The sequence below is a fragment of the Salminus brasiliensis genome, chromosome 16 (genome assembly GCF_030463535.1).
Source record: "Salminus brasiliensis chromosome 16, fSalBra1.hap2, whole genome shotgun sequence".
In the NCBI taxonomy this organism is placed as follows: Eukaryota; Metazoa; Chordata; class Actinopteri; order Characiformes; family Bryconidae; genus Salminus; species Salminus brasiliensis.
Window position 1 is genome coordinate 31,673,108 of NC_132893.1, and position 22,194 is coordinate 31,695,301.

General features: G+C 42.9%; 1 protein-coding gene across 2 annotated transcripts; it reads right to left on the reverse strand.

The window, feature by feature from the left end:
* Nucleotides 1-1,080: 1,080 nt before the first annotated feature.
* rbm18 (RNA binding motif protein 18) lies at nucleotides 1,081-22,165 on the reverse strand. 2 transcript variants are annotated; one of them, XM_072658353.1, is made up of 6 exons: nucleotides 21,961-22,165; nucleotides 19,616-19,729; nucleotides 9,021-9,147; nucleotides 6,405-6,485; nucleotides 3,110-3,198; nucleotides 1,081-2,162 (listed from the first exon to the last, which is right to left on the reverse strand). In XM_072658353.1, the coding sequence occupies exons 2-6, from the start codon at nucleotides 19,720-19,722 to the stop codon at nucleotides 1,997-1,999; spliced, it is 570 nt and encodes a 189-aa protein (XP_072514454.1). In that variant the 5' UTR covers nucleotides 19,723-19,729; nucleotides 21,961-22,165; the 3' UTR covers nucleotides 1,081-1,996. The 2 variants fall into 2 exon arrangements, with proteins under 2 accessions (XP_072514454.1, XP_072514453.1); XM_072658352.1 differs by having other exon boundaries at nucleotides 6,399-6,485.
* Between the last annotated feature and the right edge of the window lie 29 nt (nucleotides 22,166-22,194).

Here is a 22,194-nt window from a genome sequence, read left to right on the forward strand (position 1 = left end):
AAACTTTTGGACACCACTAGTTAGTTGCTATTCTTCCCATAAGTGCAGCAGCAGTGTATTACTAACCCTTCAGAGCAGCCTTCAATTTGTACAGATACTGTATTTAAGCGAAAGGAGCATGTCGCCCTAATACACTAGGTGTCCAAATGTTTGTGGACACTCCTTTTAATTAATGCATTCAGCTACTTTAACATGCAACCACTGCTGACACAGATGTGTGAATGCTCCAGGGAGTATACACAGCTTGTCTAGTCCCTGTAGAGAAGGACTGCCAATAGATTGTGACTCCCTGGAACACAAACATGAACCTAACAGCACCATGTCCAACACCAGCCACGGGCTAGAGGGCTATTGGGCTAGAGGGTCATTGAGCCGTTAAGCATTGAGCTGTAGAGCAGTGGAACGGTGTTCGATGCACTTCAGAAGAAACAATGAAAGAGCAGTTGTCCAAATACTTTTGTCAATATAGCGTAACCTTTTAGTGTCTGTACAAGACACAGCTTGTGCTTTCTAGGGTCCTAATGGTTGGTACATGCTGATAGGCAGATAGACTGGAAGTAAATAATAATAATAATTAAAAAAAGCTTCCTCCAGGGGAAACCACCACGGTTGACACGGCCATCTCAGGGCTACTAGCAGGTGATGCTCCAACCATACTCTGTCCAAGAGGGCTGGGTTGGCCCAGTGGCCCCCCTCTTTCAAGTGTAGTCTCTAATGGTCTGGCTGAAGAGGGCAGTGAGACAGGGAATCGGGAATCTGGGTTGAGAGGAGCGGGTGCTGGTGCCTCCAAAGTGGTGGATGAGACACCACATTAGGGTATTCTCCAGAGGCCCACCTGTTCTGAACCTTTTTGTGGCATCAGACAGCATCCAGCCAAAGGCCTTTAAGCAACATCTGAAAGAGTCAGACATGGAGCATTTGTGAACTGGCTACAGGTCAGAGAAAACGATTGTGAGAACTACGTAAATTCAAAGCTTCCAGGATCATGAGGGTAATTTGAGGTAATTTTATAGTTTATGTCCATGCTATTCATTGTGCCAAACCTAAAGAATACAGAGAATAACACAGCCTACGATCACGCAAATGAAGCCCTTTTTAATAGTGGGTGATGCTACAAGGCAAGCCGTAATAATATACTTACAGACTACTGTAACAAAGGTACGCTTGTGCCATATTTTGTGCTCGGTCTATACAAAATTTACCTATTGTCTAAATGGTGGAAGGGAAAGGTCCTGACATTTCACTGCAGCACAATTACAAATCATTACTTTTCATCTTCACAATACAAAATGCTACGACACATCCGCAGGCAATTCAGGATTACAATACAATAAAGTAGACGAGGTTAAGAGTGAGTGGACAGAAACAGTAGGCTCCCTGATTGGATGGGGGATCTTTCAATGTGAATATCAATTTCACGGGAGTAAGTGGCCGTGTTTCTGGAAACTAAAGGGGAGACCAAGAAAAAAAAAGTTCAAAATTTCTAAAACATGAAAAACACAATTATTAAAAAAAAAAAAAAACAAAAAAAAAACAAAAAAAAAAAACACCCATACAACACCATCAGAGCCACAAATGTCTTCGTTTGGGAGAGGACCTCTTAATTTGTCCCAAGTATCCAGACACCCCTTCTAATTACTTAAGATGTGAGCCTAAGGTCACCGTGCCCAACGCCATTGGGCTCTGGAGCAGCAGGATGGTGAGTGCTGGACCTCCTTCCAGTATCCGGAGACAAACACCCTATAACCTCCCCAATATCCTTGATCTCCGATGAAATGCTGTAAAGGAGTAGGTGTCTACAAACTTTTGGACACAGAAAGCATCACATTTTCTCAACTCGGAGACACAGAAAGTCTCGTATGCTCTCTTTCTCCCCTGCTGAAATCAAAGTCCGGAAACGTGAGGATTTATTTTCAATGCAAGTCTAGAACACACAGAAGGTGTGCAGGTCCACTCAGTGCAGGGACTCCGGGCCCGTGAACCTGACGGAAAGAGGTCATCTCCTGTGCCTGCGGAACTGCTTGTTATACGGCTGAGATCTTTTCTCCTTCTTCTCCGGGGGCTTATTATAGAGATAAGCTGAAGGGCCCGAGTACTCCTCATCTGTGTTCTCCTCCATCATCTGCAGCTTGGCTTCGATGGCTCTGATCTTCGCACTGACACTGAGAGAGAGAGCGAGCGAGAGAGAGAGAGGAGAGCGCGCGAGCGAGAGGGGGGGGGGGGCATTGGAGGGTAAAGGGAGAGTAAGGAAATAAAGAGAGGAATTGGGGAAAGAGAGAAAAGAGCGAGCATGCGAGCCAGAAGGAGCGAGGATGAGACAATTAGAGTGTAAGGAGAGAAAATAGCATGAGAGAGAGAGAAAAAGAAAAAGAAAGAGAGAGAGAAAAAGAGAAATAAAGAGAAAAAGTTGGTGGGAGGCAGGAAGGGAAAAAAAGTGAGACAAAAAAGAGGCAACGAGTAAAAGGAAAAATAATGTAAGAGAAATAAGGAAGAGAGAGAGAGACAGGACACAGTAAGAGAGAGACAGACAGACAGGACACATAGAGAGAGAGAGAGAGAGCCACAGACAGGACACAGAGAGAGAGAGAGAGAGAGAGACACACACACAGACAGGACACAGAGAGAGAGAGAGAGAGAGAGATGAAGAGAAAAAGAAATGGAGCATGATGATCATGTGATCAAGTGATCATGTGAGCCATAGAGCGAGAAGACGAGGCAAAGAAAAGAGAGGGCGATGAAGGAAAGAAAAAAGGAGAGAAAGAGAGAGAAAGGAGCAACAGAGAGAGAAAAGGTGAAAGCAAGCAAGACAGAGGGAGCAAGAGCGAGAAAAGAGAGAAAATAACAGCAGCAACATAGAAAAAGAGGGAGTGCGAGTAAGGGAGCAAGAGAGCAAGAGCGAGAGAGTGCAGGAGAGAGAGAGCGCGAGAGAGAGGTGGAAAAAAAGAAAAAAGATAAAGTGTCAGTCTGGTGTTCAGGAGTGAAAGATAAACTACACTTTGCCACTCTGCACAGAGATGCAGCATTAACTGCCTGGTACTGCAACACGACGGCTGTTTGTTTTCAGCTGCCATGCGAGAGAGCGAGAGCAAAAACAGTGAACTTCACAAACCTCAGTGACGTTGGCAGCTCCTCTGTTTCACTAGATGACGGCTCTAAGCTGGCAGGCAGGTTCTTGTCCCCTCTGTAGGGTTCAAACCTCTGCAAGAGAACACACACACAGAGACACACACACACACACACACACGCACACCAGGGGGACAGAAGACAAAGGGAAGACACTAGTGAGACACATACTGACGAAGAGCCAGAACACACTTGAGGACTGTTTGTGGAGAATGAACCCGCAGAGTGGACAGAAAGAGTGACAGCCTTGGCATATTGGTCAAATCCTCGCTCTGAGGCATTATGGGAGAAGTTGAACTGCACAGCATTGGGCCACGTGTTCATTCCTCTCAAAACTGCCCCAAATTTTCTTTATGCCCATAAGTGTGGTCACCCTTCTGCATATCCTGTGAACCTGTGGGGAATAGAATAAGAAAGGGGAAATTAACCAGACTTGCAGGCTCAAGAACTTCAAGGACCAAAGAAAGCATGGGAGAAAGTCAAAAGCTGGGATGGGAACAACAAGTTCATGGGGTCCTAGAACAGTTCCCTATTTTACAGGCGCTACTCTGTGCTGGTATTTCTGTCTGGATTGGCCATTTCAGTCCTCCAGTCAAAGTGCTGCTCTGATCATTTCAGTCCTGTCCAAATAAGCAACTCTATATATGTGTGTCCCAAACTGTGCCCTATTCACCATATAGTGCACTACTTTGGGGTTCTGCCATTTTTTTTTTTTTTACACGGTTTGGTTTGAAGATCCGCGTTCAGGCGATTTATGTGACCAGTGCTGCCAGATTGGGCAGCTTCCTGCCAAATTGGGTGGGACAGTGACATCAGGGCCCTTTAGCAGGAGTTAAAGGATCGCTGTGCAACAAGCAAACACAAGTCTCACTGCTTAAGTACCAAGACTCAGATGTGCCGAATGTTGCTGAGGAGACTCGACTCCTGCATGCATGGTTAACCTGGCAGAGAGTGCATGGTCCTGCTGTATACCTGTACACAGGTGTTCTGCTGTTAAAAGGGGACTGAGCAGTGATGCTGCATCACTTATAAAGGTAAGCTAGTTTTTATATGTATATAAATATTCTTTCACTGCTGCACATTTAATCTTATTTATTAGCTTTTCTGATTGCAGGGTCAAGCGTACCACCATACAAAAACACATTTGGGTTGAGCCACAGAATAAACTATAAATTATAAAACTTTTAAATTTGATTAAAATGATACAATTAAAACGTGCTTCTGAATTTATTTTTATTATATATATATTTTTTATTAAATTTGATTTGTACATTTTAAGCAATCAACACTTTATTACTAGCCATGTTGGTTAGGCTTGCTGTTATTGAAATGCTGAACATCAGCTGTTTTTGTGGGTTACTTTTGCATGCATTCTGAAACACAGTTTGGCTGCAAACCACTGCTGCAATCTGGCAACCCTCCCTGCCCATGCACAAATTACCCACATGTCCAAAATCGTTCACTACCCTGTTAAATTCTGCTCCCCACAATGGTATGGTAATGGTAATTTAGATGACTAAATAGTCATCTGGATTATTGCATGTAGGGGATAGTGAAGTGAAGGTACTGTCCAAGCACACAATGTTCCATATGGTACTGAAAAGGAGTTCCTGGACTTTTAACAACAAGGGACGGCAATAAGAACAACTCCTTAACCTCTTTAAACTGGTTCTTGGAGTTGTCAATGTTCCACATTGACAGTCCAACCATTGTGGATGCTTGGGAGGAGTCTATTTGGTCTGAGATTTCTAAGTAATTGTGAGGTAAAGGTGAGATATATGTATGGACATAAATATTGGGACACCTGCTTACTTATAAACTTATAAATTTCTTCTGAAATCAAGGGTATTAAAATTCTTTTTTTTTTTTTTTTTTTTGAGTAACTGTCTGTACTGTCCAGGTAAGAAGGCTTTCTATTAGATTTTGGAGAAATATTGCTGTAAAAATTTGATTGCGTTCAGCAGCAAGAGCGCTGGTGAGGTCAGATTGTTGGATGACCACCACCCAACCTTATCCCCAACTCATCCTAAAAGCATTGGGCACGGTTCCACTGATACACAGCTCTAAGCTGCCATTAGGCAGCATTGTGCCAGTAGGTTCATGTTTATCTGCTCCAGAGAGTCCTATTCTATTGGTTGTACTTCTCTGTAGTGACTAGACAAGCTATGCGTGTCAGCAATGGTTGCATGTTAAAGTAGCTAAATGTGTCCACAAACATTTGTCACACCAAACTAAGCTCTGACACACAAATAATACCTGCCCATGCACATTCAACCAGCCCAGCAGTGCACTCCCTAGCACAGTGCGGAAGGGTGCTTCTGCTTGTTGTTGTCAACAACTCTACTGTTGACCTTGACCCCAGGCTGGTGTTACGTTCCTCTCAGACAGTGAGGGAAAGGGGGGGTTTAAGAGGGCGTGATTCTTAACCATACAGGATTTCCTTTCTCCGAGCAGCAGCTGCCTATTGTTAGAGGCCTGGCTCTCTAGAGTAGGTCCACTCCGTGTGCAGCAGGGGTATCCTCAATACTCAGCCATGCTACTGCTTCTGTCCAAGCGAGTGGCTACTGTCCAACTCGAACCGATTCCACTGTGGTTTCGGTTTTGTTTCTGGTCTACCATGAATATGGATGTTGGAGGTTTACTTCTTTTTTGGTTTTGTCCTGGAGCTACAAGACTAACGTACCTAACAAAGGATGGACTACACCCCACTATTTAATATCATGCAATCTTAAACCACATAGAGTTAAGTAACCTAGTTGTTGAGTTGATGTTCAGGTCCGAAAGCATGGCAGGCAGTTTGCACAGTGCTGAGCATTGGAGTACAAGCTACATAAGGCTCATAAAGCCAGCGCAAATTAGACACCATTAAAAAGTTTGGAATCACAAAGTATTGGGACACCTGCTCATTCACCGCTTCATCCTGCTTTTCGTAGTAACTGTCTTCCAGGGAAGATGGCTTTCTACTAGAAGGCTTTCTACTTTGGAGGAGAACTGCTGTAAAGATTTTGATTGCACCATCACCATCACACCTCATCCCAAAAGTATTAGATGGAGCACCAACCATCATTCCACTGCTCCACAGCTCAATGCTGTGGGGCTTTAAACCCTTCTAGCCAAGACCTGACATTAGACATGGTGCCAATAGGTTGACCTGTTTATCGGCTCCAGAGTGTCCTATTCTATTGGCAATGCTTTCTACAATAAAACTATGACCTTAAGGAGTGTAAACAACATTTGCATAACTTATTGTTTCAGAGAATTTGGCAGAGACTTACCTTTACCTGTGCGTGGGCCCAACGCACCACTAGCTTCTTGGATAATGCCAGCTTTCCATTCAGACATTGTATGGCACGCTCAGCCTCCTGAGGAAGGGGAAGAGAGTCAGTCACAAAATTGCCCATTACTCCTGCTGCATGGAGAACGCTGGCAGTCGCAAACATAGCAGACATTTCATTATGCATGTCTGATGGAATTAGATATTGTCAAAATAAAATTATTATTTTTCCGGAAGCCTTTTTTTCCCCCCTGATAGCTGACTAACAACCTATGCATGTTTCAAACTAGGTGTGATAGAAGGCTTGAATAATACTAGCTAGAGCAGTTTTCTAATCCTAGTCTTACATTATATATTGTGCATTTCAATGTTTTTGCTACAACACAACACATTTCTTTTCCTGATGCAACTGACAGAAGCAGGAGTGGCACTGTAGCACAAATGACTACATCAGCTCTGTCCATAAAGGAAACAACATCTAAATCCATGTTTTAATATGAGATTTTATAAGGTCATTGTTCCCCCACTAGCCTGCTCAGAGCTGTGAGAGCGCAATATGTGATGTCATGGAGAATAATAGCTGATGATGGATCACTGGATTTCCAGTACTATTGTTGAGTGTGTTCGTGATCTAGTAAACACACATTTCCCCAGCAAACACCACCCCGATGAATACATCCCTTCACACTACGTGGAGAAAAACCCATAGTTGGAGCCATCAGACTTCTCTGAGCCTCTTTTAAAGAGCAGCTGAAGCTAACAGGGGCATACGGAGGCACTGAAGCATTGCGAGGTTGTGAAAAGTGCTCATTTAGCCAAATTATTTGGGGAATGTTGAAATATATCCCAATCCTATCCTAACCGATCCAGGCATGTTTTAATGGCTCAGGTACTGGCCAATTTTAAGCCTGGACTAGTCACAATCCTTTGTTTTTACCACTGTGTTCTAGCATCTTTAATGCGCTGTTAACGGACATTATTCCCAGCGGACAGTGGTGAGGATGTTCTCAGAAGGAAACAGAACAGTTAAGAGTCTGCAGTGTGGAACTAGTTTACAGTGGAACTTGAAAACATATCTGTATTTCTACTATTTTGACCATGTTTGAGCCACTTTGGCTCCAGATGTCTATTTTCTGCCGTTTCTGCTCATGCCAGCACTTTTACACCAGCACTAAACCGCGCATTCAGAGCAGATAGCATATAATACACATGAATTGGTGTCACTGAAGTGTTTTAAAGGAACTGGGAGATGAATGGTCTGGGAGGTGAGTCAGACTGGATTGTAAGATATTAATCACACTATAAAACAAGTCTTTTGATAAATTAGGCTACCAAACTAACAAAAACGTCAATAAAAAAAGCCTTATTATAGAAACTGTTACTAAAAAACAAAGTGATTTCATTTCAGTATTAATAAGGAATTCACCTTACCTACATTGTGAGGCTGTATTATTTGCAGAAACACAAAGATCAGATCAGATTAGTAGTGACTGATTCGCAGCATTAAGGTTTTTAGATCAGGTCGGGGCCAAAAACTGAATCAGAGCATGCACTCTATTTTGGTTGTAATTGAATTGTTAGGCAAATTTAGTCATTTTAATAACTCTGAAAAGATAAATCAGATAAATTATGTCATTTGGCCAAATTTAACATTCTATTAGAATTAATAGTTTATTTATAGAATAGTTTGCTAAAGAATTGAGAATACTTATGAGGTCTTATGAGATTTAGACCCCTTTTGATTAATTATGTCTTTGTTTACATTTCTTGTGTTTACAACATTGTCTTTTAAATAACACAGATATATCTATCTATCTATCTATCTATCTATCTATCTATATCTATATGAACTTTATGGCCAATTATAACAGCTACATTTATCATACAGAAGCCCTTTGTGGTTCTATAATTTCAGATCCCACAGGACCACCACAAAGCAGGTATTATTAGGGTGGTGGGTCATTCTCTCTACTCCAGCGACACCCTGACATGGTGGAGGTGTGTTAGTAGTGTGTGTTGCGCTGGTGGCAGGAGTGGATCAGACAGCATTCTTTTGGCCATCGTCCCGTGAGCACTGATGAAGGACTGAGGGAGACTAAGACAAACCATGTTGCAATAGATGAGCTTCTGTCTCTGACTTCACATATACAAATTGAACCAACTAGCAGCATAGCAGCACCGCTGTGTCTGATCCACTCGTACCACCAGCACAACACACACTAACACCACAGCACCACATCACTGTAGTGCTCTGAATGACCCACCACCCAAAAACTACCTGCTCTGCGGTGGTCTTGTGGGGTCCTGAGCATTGAAGAACAGGGTGAAATGAGGCTGACAAAAGTATGCAGAGAAACAGATGGACACAGACTTCAAGAACTACAAAGTTCTCCAGCATGGGAAGTGGAGCTGATATAATGGGCTGAGTTCAGTCCGAACCAGGGGTGGTACTGGTCCATGCTGAGTTAGTGAGTGTGCCTGGTTCTAGCAGTATTCAGCCATTCCTGAATGCAGTTTTTGGACCAGTTAAGAACAGATCACAGTCAGATGAGTTGTACAACTGACCCTGGAGAAAGACACAGATAGCTCTCAAAGGACATCTGTAAAGGAAATTGTGCAGAACCTCTTTTGTGTGGAAGTTCACAAAGCAGTATCCTCTGGGCTGGCCTTCTAGGGGTCCAGACTTGTGAAATAAAAAGTCAAACTGCTTCACTTGTCCAAACTTCTCCAGGAGCTTCACTAGGTGATACCTGCAGAAGAATAGATTCGTCATGTAATGAAAGCAACAAAAGGGTATTAACAGATTATTAACAGCATGACTGATGACGTTCAGAAGGACATGAACAGCTTTAATACTAATCACTGTACATTCTGAACCTCAAACATACCGTTTACTGAGAAATCCACCTGTACTCTACATAACTGTTCTAATTACAGCTATATGAGCCTCTTCACACACACACACACACACACACACACACACACACACACACACACACACACACACACACACACACACACACACACACACACACACACACACACACACACACAAAAGCAATGCAAGTTACAAGAACAGCAAAGAACATATCCTTGGGGTGACCTCATCGTCCTCCCACAGATGGGCTTGATTGGAATGACAGGTCTCTTTACACCTTTTTAGCTGCAGTAAATCTTTTATTCACACAATACAGAGGATACAGCATGAAGACAATGAAAATATAAAAAAGAGGAAGTCTGAATTCCCCACAGACCTCAATTCCAAACAAACATCGACAACTGTGACCAGTTCCAAACCCCCTCGGTGTTGACTGACCACATTAACAGCCAATAGGGGAGGAGGGAAATCTCTAAAGCCCGCCCCCATTCCCATTCTTCATGCGAATGAGGGCAATTAATTACAGTCACTTCACAATCCTTAAATCCATTAAGATTAGGAATGACTTATCCATGCCTAAGATGTGAGCTGTATGCTGCCTGAGGATGTGCGATTTTCCTCATATAGAGCCAAGAGAATACAAACATGCTGCAGCTAACTCGGACAGTCCACACCCCTGATGTTCTCCAATATTTTTTTTTACCTTCTTATATCATCAAATAATGAGCCTACAAAAAAAAAAAAAAAAAAAAAAAGAGTAAACACTGATTAAACAAACAATGCCAGAAAAACATATACGTAAACAATAATATTAATTCATTTGTGCACTAATCAGAGTCCTAGATATTGGGTACACTGGACACACTCAGAACATTCACTTTTAAATTTTATCAGATTTTTCACACATTTTCTTCCTAATTTGGACCAGCATTTAGCCAACCCATATGCACTCCCTATGCAACATCACCGGGCAGCGCCACATACTCGGATTCGCACCGCAGCAAAGCAATGTGGGGAGAATGCGCCAAATACCCACCGTGGGGAGAGCAAGGTCAATCGTGCTCCCTCTGGGCCTCGGCTGCAGTCGCCTAGCAGCATGACCGGGATTCGAACCAGCGATCCTCTGATCATAGTGGTACTGCCATAGTCTACTGGATCACTTGCATCCTGACCTTTTAATTTATTATTAATATTATTATTATTATTATTATTTTTATCCAAGATCATTTTAAGGGGGGCATGCAAGATTGTGCATGGACTTTAAAGTCAGTATTTAGTACTTAGCATTTAGTAACGTCCCCCTTTTGCAAATATGACCGCTCTTGTTTTTGTTGCTGCTTAGACCCCATTTACACCTGGTCACTTAAGACTGGTCACTTATCTGAATTATTCCTGTATAAACTCAAGCCACATAAAAATGCAAGTGTAACACACCCAAGATGCATTTAAACCAGATACAAATCCCATCACTCAAACCACTTGAACACAGGCGGTGTCCAAGACACATGTGTGCCACATTACAGCAGTGTAGACGCATCCGTCTCTCCGAGAATGAAAGAAAGCCCCTCCTAGTACAACCAAATCACCAGTAATAATTGCTGAGCGAATATGCTTAGTCCATTCTACACATCGACCGGATTTCAGTCAGATTTTGAGGGCTATCCATAGATGTGAATATGTGAGAACCATGGGAAACCCTTCAGCTTGAGGTAGTCCATTGTGGATTTTGGGGAATTTTTAAGGCTCATCAAGCAGGTGTCGTTGCACAGTAGAATAGTGCACCACAACTCCAAAGTCTGCTTCTACTGTATAAAGCATTAGACCTGATGTGAATATGCTGATCCTTGCTCATCCAGTTTTATGTCTAAAATGCTGCGTGCTGGCTAGTGCCTACCGAGGTCGTCCTCCGCTACTCATCAGACCAAATCTGTACCCTATTCATTATTATTTACGTGTACTACTTCATCCCGGAATGATACACCAAATGATTGCTCAGAAGAGTACTCTGCATTGACAGGCAGTGTAGCATGCAGTCTGCATGTACGACAGCGGTCTTTCTCTTTCACTGAGGCTCTGCTCCTGCTTGCTCATCTTTACATAATTTGTTTTTTTTTCTTTATAATATACCTGAGCTGAGCAGGAAAACCTGAAAAGAGGTTTTCCTTCACTTCATGTAATGCATCAGTTACTTTTCCTGCTTGCCTCACTAGATGTTGATTATGGATCGCCAAGTATATGCAAACAACATTGTGCACAGCATTGATCCCTAGGCACCTGGATGATTCATGCTAATGTAGAGGGGAAACGTGTGATAGCTTGCATAAACTCAACAAAATATGTTACAGCTTGAGTAAATTAAACAAAACGGCTTAAAACACTTAAGAAATTACATTACTCTGCACATCCAAATTCAACCAGTCTGGAAAAGAGCATGGCTCAAATAAAAATAAATAAATAAGTGTTTTTTTAATCACTATATAAACACACTTAATGCTATTGTATAAAAAAATGCATACATTATATAACACCACCACATTTGCCTAACAAAACATTTGCGTCGTTACTTAACTGTTTTTCCCCTGAATTGACACCCGCAGTGGTTTGGGAGTAGCCCTTCTTGGCCGAGGAGATGGTTGGGATTTCTTTATTGTTTTGGGCTGGTTTGGAGTTATTTTTAATCCTGGAAAGGTAGGAGCAGGGGCAAAGGGGCAGGACTGGGGGTCCTGGCTGCTGTCTTAATGTCTTCCCCTCATCTCCCTGGAGCTTTTTCTGCGAGGAGCATTTCGCACTTTCCCAGACTCCACCCACTCAGCCACTGCACATAGGGTTTTCCTGGCCCAGGCAAGACTGAGGAATTGATAGGGGCCTGATACACGGGGACGACCTGTGACTTTTAGCAGACCACAATGTACTCCTCCAGAGGGCTAAAACCGTGTGGCCAGGAAGAAAAAAGAAAAAGGGAGATTGAGGTTTGCTTCAGGGCATTCTGTGAAATCACAATTCAGAGCCAAGCAAGACATCTGTATGAGCCAAAGGAACAGGACAGCAGTCATCCCACCCACCGAACCGCAAACTGTTGCTTTCAATGGCACTGATGCAGAAGCAGAGTGGCGGAGCTCAAAAGAGAGGCAGGTGTAAACAGAGAGAGAGAGGGGGGGGGGAGGGCTGTTCAAATATCCTAATTTTTAATTAAATAACATTCAAATATCTTTTCAAAAAATATTTAACATTTCGATAAAAGTATTAAACGTTTTCAGCCATCATGAGATGTGATCTGGTCTAATCCGATCTTTCAGATTTCATTTAATTAAATCTTTAGTTTATGTCTCTGGTCATAATAAGCACCATTCAAAGTTCAAGAGGGATGTCCAGCTCATGATTTTTATTATTTTTTTATTTAATTTTTAAACCTCCAATCCAATGAAAGTCCCTCTATGCTGACTATCAGTCAATACCGGTCTGATCTGAGGTGCTTTTTGTGTTTCTACACATAAAACATCTCCACAACTAACAGCGAACAGCAGTAAAATCCAGTTTCTGTAATCAGACTAAAATCTAATCTGATCTACGTTGTTTAGAGCAACTTTTTAAATGACTGTATTTTTAAACTCTGTAGTGTTTAATATCCTACAGTCCAGTCTGACTGACCCACCTGACCATTCAGCTCCCAGCTCCTTTACAGCTCTGCAGTCTGATCACTTAGTTTGTGTGCATTAGTATTAGCGTTAGTCTCCTCCTCGGTTCTGATTGCGCCGTTCAGAGCTGGTTTAGAACCAAAGAAAGGAGCGTGGTTCTCTCACTGGTAGAACAGAGCATTTCCACCATGGTCTGGTTTCTAAACAGGCAAAATTCCAGAGTAAAGACAGGATGGGAGGAACGTTAGATCTTTCCAAATGGAGAGAATGGGATACAATAAAGGTGTCGTTGCACAACTAGCTACAACTAAACTGGGTGGTTTTTTTGGCAGTGAGGACAAAAACAGCAGAAAATCTACAAAACTTTTTGTGGAAGGGTGAAGAGGAAGGTGAAAATCTTCTGACAGATTTACTAACACACTCTTTACCTGCTGCTCTGGGAGCCGTCTGCTGTTGCACGTTTACACCGCGGCTCTAAGCTAACTCTAGGTTAAAGCTTGAGTCTTCCGTGCAGCGTAGTTACCTTTGAGAGTAACTTGCTTCACTCAGCCCAGCACAGTGAGTATCAGCAGAGCTAGCAAACACTGCTAAGGATACTCTGAACTCAACGGTGCAGTTCTGCACAGGAATTTGCACTCACAGCTGGTGCTCAGAGGTCAACAAAGATTTTAAAACAAAAGCAGACTACATTTCCTCTTTAGAGACGACGCAGGAACACTACAGAACCCTTTGCCTAGAAAGGTTGCTGTGGCATCAAGCCCGGCCCTTGACCAGTATAGACAATCGGCCCCAAAAACACTGACTGGTCCATCTCCATTGCTGACCATGTGCATCCCTTCATGTCCACAATTTACCAATAGGTCTTCTCAAACTGGTCTCATCAACATGAAAACGAGTTGAGGGTTCTTTAGCGGCCTTCCCAGTTTCCAGATCTGAATCCGGCAGAACATCGCTGAGACGGTAGAACAGACGATTCAGAGCATGAAAGTTTACCTACAAAATCTGCAGGACTGTGCCATGCAATTATGTCAACATGGACCAGAATCTCAAAAGCATGTTTTCAACATCTTGTGGAATCCATGCCTGAGAAAATGAAGCTGTTTTTAGAGCAAATGTAGGCCCAACCCAGTATTGATATGGTGTTCCTAATAAAGTACAAACATCTGTCTGTGCAGATGACCTGAGCACGTGGTGGGAGGGCAGAGCTCCTTCCTTCTTTTCTACTTTTTTCTACTTATTTTGTCGGAAATGGAGCTCCATCCCCTTCTACCTGCCAGCCATATAGACAATGCATAGCAGAGTTCAAACAAGTACAAGCAGCCTTCAGCACATGCTGGAGCCATCAGCAGCACTGGCGGAGCTCCAACAGGTCACCTTGCCGGCCTTGTAACGACAGTAGCTCGGAACGAAGGGGTGAGAGAGGAACTGTGGGGAAACCAGTCCCAATAGAAGGTGAAAAAGGTTGAATGTGCATATGTGTGAGGAAGTCTGAATCCTATTACTCACTAAAGTCATAGTGTCAAAACAGATGGTGAAGGAACTGGGCTTCAGCACACCTACAGGTGGATTACTTACGCAGACCAGAAGGACAAAAGTATTGGGACACCTGCTCATTTATTGTTTTTTCCCCCCGAAATCAAGGAGTTTACAAAGATTACCTGCTTTTGTTGGAGTAACTGTCTCTACTGTACAGGGAAGAAGGCTTTCTACCAGATTTTGGAGGAGAATTGCAGTGAAGATTTGACTGCATTCTGCGACACGAGCGTTAGTGAGGTCAGGATGTTGGATGATCACCTTACCACCCCACCTCATCATTCCCAATTCATCCCATCCAAAAGTACTGGATGGAGCACCATCCATCATTCCAGAGAACACAGCTCCACAGCTCAGTGATGCAGGGCTTTATACCCCTTAAGCCCACGCCTGCCATTAGGCAGCATGGAGCCAATAGTTTCATGTTAATCAGCTCCTATTCTCCAGGGAGTCCTCTTCTATTGGCAATACTTCTCTACAGGGATCAGACAAGCCGTGTGTGTATGTGTGTTTGCATGTACACATCTGTGTCAGCAACAGGTGCAGCTTAAAGTAGCTAAATGTATTCATTAGAAGGGGTGTCCACAAACATTTGGACACATAGTCCCACATAATAAGTGGGTTGGTTTCAAGTAGCGCTTGACATTTCATTTCTCAAATATTTGTCCATAGTCCATCCCACGGCTCTGACAGTTTTAAGGTAAACCTCTCTCACGACTTTATTTTTCCCCTCGACTTTTATTAGGTCTACAGTCTTAACTTCTATTAAAATGTCAGAATTGAGTTCTCTTGTAAAAGTACGATTTGGACACTATTACATTTCTATTTATGACATTTATCTGCCGTTCTTATCCAGAGTGACTTACGTTAGAATCATGTTATACAGGACGGAGAATGTAGTGTTGGGAGCCTTGCTTAACACTTTCCGTAACACTCCAAGGTATGGAACATACTAAGGTGTGTTAATCAATAACTACAGGGACTTCTGTACAAACTGGTGGGGCTATTCTTTGGTAATAGACGTAATACTTTCAGCCCATCGTCGGTCCATAGGCTTTTGAAGGTGCTTCACAATGCTCATTGCTATCTTACACCCAGCCAACAGCCTATTTCCACGCCTTCCACCTGCCTTGTTTAAATAGCAACGGTGCGTGCCAATATACCTATGCCGATGGGCGTGGCGGTCTCAAAATGAGGGGTGTTTAGGTCAATTTCTGGCATATTGGTATATTGACAAAGGAAAACACAGGAGCTTCACTGACTGAAAATAAAAACACACCCTAGGCAGATGTCAACAGTCAGACGTTCCTTGCTATCTTGGCAGTGAATTGTCAACACAGGCGCGTGCAGCCCAACACTAGTACACCCACTCCCGGCCCTGCTTTAAAGTTTCTTTACCAATTTGGAGGTTCTTCACACTCACAGATCTCGATTACAAACATTACAAAAAGTGGTTCTTCTATGGAATCACTCGAAGAAATATTTGCCGCACCTTAATTTTTTAGAGTCCCTTAAAAAATGTTAAATCCAGGACGCTGGAAACTTTCTTGTTGGCCAACAACATGCATTATGTAGCCCAAAGTGTATCCACGCTAAATTGCTTGGGATTTCATTCTGATCAAAGAATAAACCTGTAAAGAAAATACATTTATTTTAATTACCGGTGATCCAGTGACTGTTGTCATTGTTATTAGGTAAATTAACACCGTTGCTAATGTAACTTCATTCGCAAGGTGGAGAAAGGGTCGGAACAGCCTGAACTGTGTCAGGCTTGATGAGTCTGGGGCAGAAACTTCTCGGTTCAAAATATCAGGCCTGATTAAAGCTCTCAGGTTCAAGTGCAAAGGGAAAGTGTTAATCCAACTGTGGAAGGCCTGTCTGTGTTGTAGCAGTTTTTCCTCTCAAATTCGTCTCTTCTGCCAGCAACTGAAGGTTCTCTGCGCGTCAGGCGGTGAGGTGATGCAGTGTACTGAGAGGTAGTGAAGTGGAAAGTGTGTGTCTACGCATGTGTGTGTGTGTGTATGGGGCAAGAAGATGACAGGCACTGTGAGTGATTTCAGCAGTGTACCTTGTCATGTTCCCCTGGCAATGACCTTCCAAGTTACTGCTTCAGAGTTCCAGCTCAAACAACTTTCCTAGCACTTGGACATGAAGGCAACGGGGCAGTTGCTCAAGGGCATTGATGACTTTCTGCGTTTATTTCGGTGTTTATTTTTACTGGCAAATTTTGGATAAATCGTGAGCACTGTAAAGGAAGGAAGAGTCTAAAGTGTGTGTAGAAATGTGCGTAATAACAACTAATTAATAGAGGTGCAATGATACACCTCTATTTTTTATGCAATATTTGTTTTTTTTTTTACATTGTATCTGTTAAAAATATAGATTTAAGCCATTTTAAAGCATTCCTATTGGTCTGTTCATCATGAAATCGGGACATTTTAAAGAACAACTGCTTTATTAAAATTAATTCAGAAGATAAACAGAAAAACAGCAAAAATTTATACACGGGTTTTTTTTTTTGCATGACAAAGAAAATGGACTATGATTTGTTTGGATAAGAATAATGCATGCAACTAGCATAAGAGGTCATGTGACCTGACTGGTTAATTGATTGATTAATACTTGATATGGATAAAACTATTGGGACACCCGCTTATCATCTGTTTATTCTCAAATAAAGGGTATTTATAAGAAAAAATAAATTAAAAATAACATAATATGCTTTTGCTGGAGTAACTGTCTCTACTGTCCAGGGTAGGCTTTTATTCTATTCTACTTATTCTACTTCTCTACAGGGACTAGACAAGCTGCGCATGTGCATTTGCTCATCTGTGTAGCTGAAAGCATTCATTAGAAGGGGTGTCCACAAACATTTGAACAAATAGTATAGGTGTTCATTTATAGTAACATTTTAAATGCATGACTTAACACTATCCCCACTGACTTACTAAATATTTAGCAATTTCCATACAGCTCTAATCAGATGTCATTATTTTGCAAGCTCATTGTATTTCCCAAATTCGCTGCAGTCCTGAAAACGTTATATTTGTAGAATTTTTTTTTATACATGTTTTTAAAAAACCTCGACTTTACAAAGCTCATTTTTTGAAAAATGAATATTATACATAATGTGACTGTCAGCAAAAATCTTGTATTTCTAAAATGGTGTCTTTTGAAATACTAGAATAACTTTTAATGGAAGTCAATGAAAAGAGACTTTATTCCAAGTAATTGTGAGGTATTTCTGTTGGTCCATTCTTAATGAAATTCCGATACAATATAGAGATGAACTGCCAACTTTGTCAAAAAATTGGATGATAAAATTAAAAATTAAAAAATGAATTAAAAAAAAGTTATAATAGGGAGCTTGTGTTAACACTGAGCTTTAAACTGCACCAAATAAACAGGATGAATCCAGAGGCCTTGTTTTGGTCACTGACAGAGCTTTCCCAATGAGAGATTTAGAAAAGACCCATTTTTAAACATGAGAGTTTCCAATTCTGCATTGAAACTGAACAGTAGCTCAGTAGTTATAGCGCAGGGTTGTAGGTTCAATATCGGTGTCTGCTAAGCTGCTCATAGCCGACCCTGCGCTCTGACGCCAGTTTCTGGAATGTGTATTGTTCAAGAGCAATGATGACAGCCTTTATATGCAACCATAACAACAACAAAACCACCTTCTTTAAATTGTGACAATTTTTACATTCACTGATTAAACAGCTTTACCATATCGTCTACTGAAGCCACAGCCTTCCCTTACCAACCTGTAACCAATTCACTTTCACCTTCCACCTCTTCTTCTCCGTGGCCCCATCCATCATCCCGATGCCCAGCCCGCATTAGCTACAGTCGAAAAAATTACAAATGCACTTTTACCACAGAACTCCAATAGTGCTTTCAATTATCCACTTACTTGGAAACCTCGCTAGGTGAGCAGTGACCTCACACAGCAGGATTTTCAGAACTCTGTATGTGCGTCTGTGCGACTGTGCAGTAGATTTCGCAACAACAAACACTTCCAGCATGTGAACTAATTAATCTTCCCAAACACCAGCCCGTAGGCATCGTGGCTGTTTTCATTCGAGCAGGTTATTTAAAGAAAAACAGCGGATCGAGTGGGAAGGAAACTCCTGTCTAGACGCCGGCCCAGGCAAGCCGTACATTTTCCAGCAGCCCCCTCTCAACCTGCGCCTCTCTCTGGATTTCACTCCCCTCTCCTTCTCTCGCGCCCTCTCTCTCTCTCTCTCGCGCTCTTTCTGACGGTGTCCTCCTCTCCACCCCTCCACCTTACGCAGTGGCCGCAGGTTGACAGTGTAAACATGCCAGGTGACTAGGAAACGATGGGAGCCCCTGAGCAAAGCAGGTCTCCATGCACGAATGGTTCTCTTTCACACGCCCCACCGTCGTCTGCTCATTCTCCATTGCAACACGCACACACTCAGCTAATCAATCACCCGGGCAGGCAAGGCTTAGGGCCAACTGCCCAGTCTAGGGCCTCCCCCCTGGGCTAGCAAGAGCTATTCAACACAATACAGTAAAGAAAAATCTTTGCAAATTAATACAAATATTTAAAGTTTCATAATTTTAAACTCTATAAACGGTCTATAAACTACTGATACCTTTCAGCAATGAAATTAAAGTCGGAGTTGAATTGATTCTTAGGTGGCAGCAGCCATAGCAAAAGGTTAGAAAAGTGGGCTTGGGACCAGAAGGTCTTTGACTCGAATCCAATGACTGCCATCCCTGCTGAGGTGGCTGTGAGCAAGACACCAAACCCCCAAATGCTCCGGTTGTTAAAAGACATGGTTTGGGCCAGGTTTGAACCAGAAGGCCGCTGGTTCGATCCCCTGGATCAGTAGGAAGTGGGGGTTGGGAGAGCACAGGAACAGCGTTTGCCCCTTTCTCAACATTTATGGCTGAGATGCCTTGGACTAAAGAACCAACCCCCCTGCTGCTCCCTGGGCGCAAAGGTGGCTGCTCAACACTCTGGGTGTGTGTTCTCACTGCTCTAATCACTAGTTTTGCAAGTGTGTGTGTGGTCATTGCCGTGGATGGACTAAATGAGGAGGCTGAATTACGCTGTATTGTTGTGCAACAGCAGTAAAATGTGATTAATCTGGACCTAATAAAAAAATGTAGATCGTTACACGCCGATCAGCTAGAGGTACTCACTCTGTGATTTTGGGGTCGATATTGCCGATCCACAGGCGATGACCTTCCTGCGAGGAGCCGCTCGAAAGGATGGAGGCATTCTCCACTGTCTCTTCAGGTGACTGCATCGGGCTCCTGGACAAAGAGCAGAATGGATACGTTTAAAAACAGTGGTTATCCTGAAGTAGCCCCTGTTCTGCATATTTTAGCCCTTTTCCTTGCTTCCGGTACGTGATCCAACTACTAAGTTTATAAGCCAGTCTTTCTTGAGATGACACAGCTGTGTTGCAACTAAAAAACTCAAAAATGTGCAAGGCAGGGCGAACTCTGGGATCAGGTTAGGGAACCTGTATTCCAAGGAAAGACTTTATGTCCAGTAATGAATGACATGAATGGTCTTGTGGTCTGTTCAAATGCCAGCAATGCTTGGCATCAGCCAACATACCAGCTACAGTGCATTAAACAGTGCATTAACAAGGAGTACCCATGCTTCTCAAGTGAAAGGGCACTGAATTGAGGTGCTCTAATGCAAATGTGTGTATAAGGAGTACTCTGTGACCAGGGTGGGGAACTTCTAGATGAGTTTAGGACCAAAAACAACTTAAATGATCTAGTGATCTGTCCAAAAACAAGCAATGCTTGGCATGAACCACAGGACCTAGGTTGCAAACCTGTATCCTAAAGCAAAGGCTCCCAACCACTCTAGTGCACCATCAGGGCCCTGCAACTCATCCAGAATGCAGCGGCAGGGGTCGTCTTCAATGTCCCTATATTCAGCCATGTCACTCCACTGCTGCGTTCTCTCTTCACTGGCTTCCTGTAGCTGCTGCCCAGGTCATCAGATTCTACAAAGCCAAGAACAGACCAGCCCCTCCATACTTGATGGCCGATCCGCACCAAGAGCCCTTCGAGCTTCAAGTACGGCTCGGCTCGACCTGCCATCCCTCAAAATCCACGGAAGACGAGCGTCCAGGCTTTTTTCTGTCCTGCACCAAAGTGGTGGAACGAGCTTCCCCTGGGAGTCCGAACAGCAGAGTCCAACGCTCGCTGTCCTCAAACCCAGACTGAAGACCCTCCTCTTCTGAGAATACTTGGACGAATAGAGTATTATGGTCACCTAATTGTCTTGTGTTTAGTGATGTCTAAGCTTAGAGGATCTTTGAATTATTAGTCTATTCTAACTAGCTATGGCTTCCTTGGGTAAATAGCAAAGCACTTTGTAAGTCGCTCTGGATAAGAGCGTCGGCTAAATGCCATAAATATAAATGTAAATGTAAATGTAAACCACGGTCCACGAGGACCCCTGTCCTGCACATTGAAGGCTTAACCCTGCTCCCAACACCTGATCCAACTAATCAGATGAATAACAAGCACATTAGGAGGCATGTTAGTGCAGAAAACTCCTAAAATGTGCAGGGCAATGATCAGGGTTATGAAGGATGAGTTTAGGACCAAAAACAACTGAAAGGATCTAATGATCTGTCCAAACACAAGCAATGCTCGGCATGAACCACATCCCAGCTTTAACACTGCCTTGTTACCTGCCTCCCATTAGATGGGTTTAATGCAAGCATCTGTAGTGGGAGTACTTTTGGAGCTGGGTTGCAAACCTGTATCCCAGCCCTGCCCTGCACATTGCAGGGTTTTTACCCTGCTCCAACCAATCAGACAATTAACAAAAACCTCAGGAGGCGTGTTAGTGGAGAAAACTCCTAAACTGTGCAGGTTCTCCAGGATCAGGCTTGTGAACCTGTATCATAAAGGATGAGTTTAGGACCAAAACCAGCTGAAGTGGTCTTGTGATCTGTCCAAAAACAAGCAATGCCTGGCATGAACCTGGCTGGACTGTTTTAATGGGAGTACTTGTGGACCAGGGCTGAAAACCTGGAGTCCTGAAGAATGAGCTTAGGACTAGAGAGCTAGTAACAGCTGAAATGGTGGGCATCCTGTGGTGGGCATGAATCACATGCCAGCTTTACCACTGCCTCCTTAACACGTTAGACAGTGGATATCCTTACTCTTTCTTTATTTCTTTCTTTTGTTTAAGAGAAAGGCACTAAATCTACATGCTTTAATGTAAACACACGTCTAGCCAACGTTACGTTAGCTATAGCTAGCTAGCTACATGCTCTAGCACAATGCAAATCTACCCCCCAAGCTAACACGCTAGCTAGCTCCCAACGTAATGACAGCTCCAAAACAAGCTGTAATATCTAATCAACCAACATTAACTACTTAATAAATATCTCACACGAGCGCCGGTTAACGTAAATGTGAAGTAAGCGGCTGTTTAGCTACCTAGCTTAGCTAGCATTATGTGTTGATGTAGCTAGGTAGCTAGCTAGCTAACGCCTATTTCCACTCACCGTAAACTCTCCTTTAACCTTTAAAACTCGCGACTTTAAAACAAGACAGCCTTGAGGTCTTAAAAACGAGCCATGTCGTTCATTCCTCCCTAAACTAGTCAACTAAGTAGTTTATCTGACGGCTTCTTGACTCCTAAATTAGCTTCGGCGCTAACAGCGCTGGCAGGACGACGCAAACCAGTGACGTTTACGGCGTAGAGCGCTGACGTTTCACGCAGAAACGCATGACGTTCC

Coding starts and splice junctions, on each gene's coding strand:
- rbm18 (XM_072658352.1), bottom strand. CDS start 19,722: ATGCAGTCACCTGAAGAGACAGTGGAGAATGCCTCCATCCTTTCGAGC. Junction 9,148..19,615: donor ATCGACCCCAAAATCACAGA/GTGAGTACCTCT, acceptor ATTCTTCTGCAG/GTATCACCTAGTGAAGCTCC. Junction 3,199..6,398: donor GGGCCCACGCACAGGTAAAG/GTAAGTCTCTGC, acceptor GTTCTCTTGCAG/AGGTTTGAACCCTACAGAGG.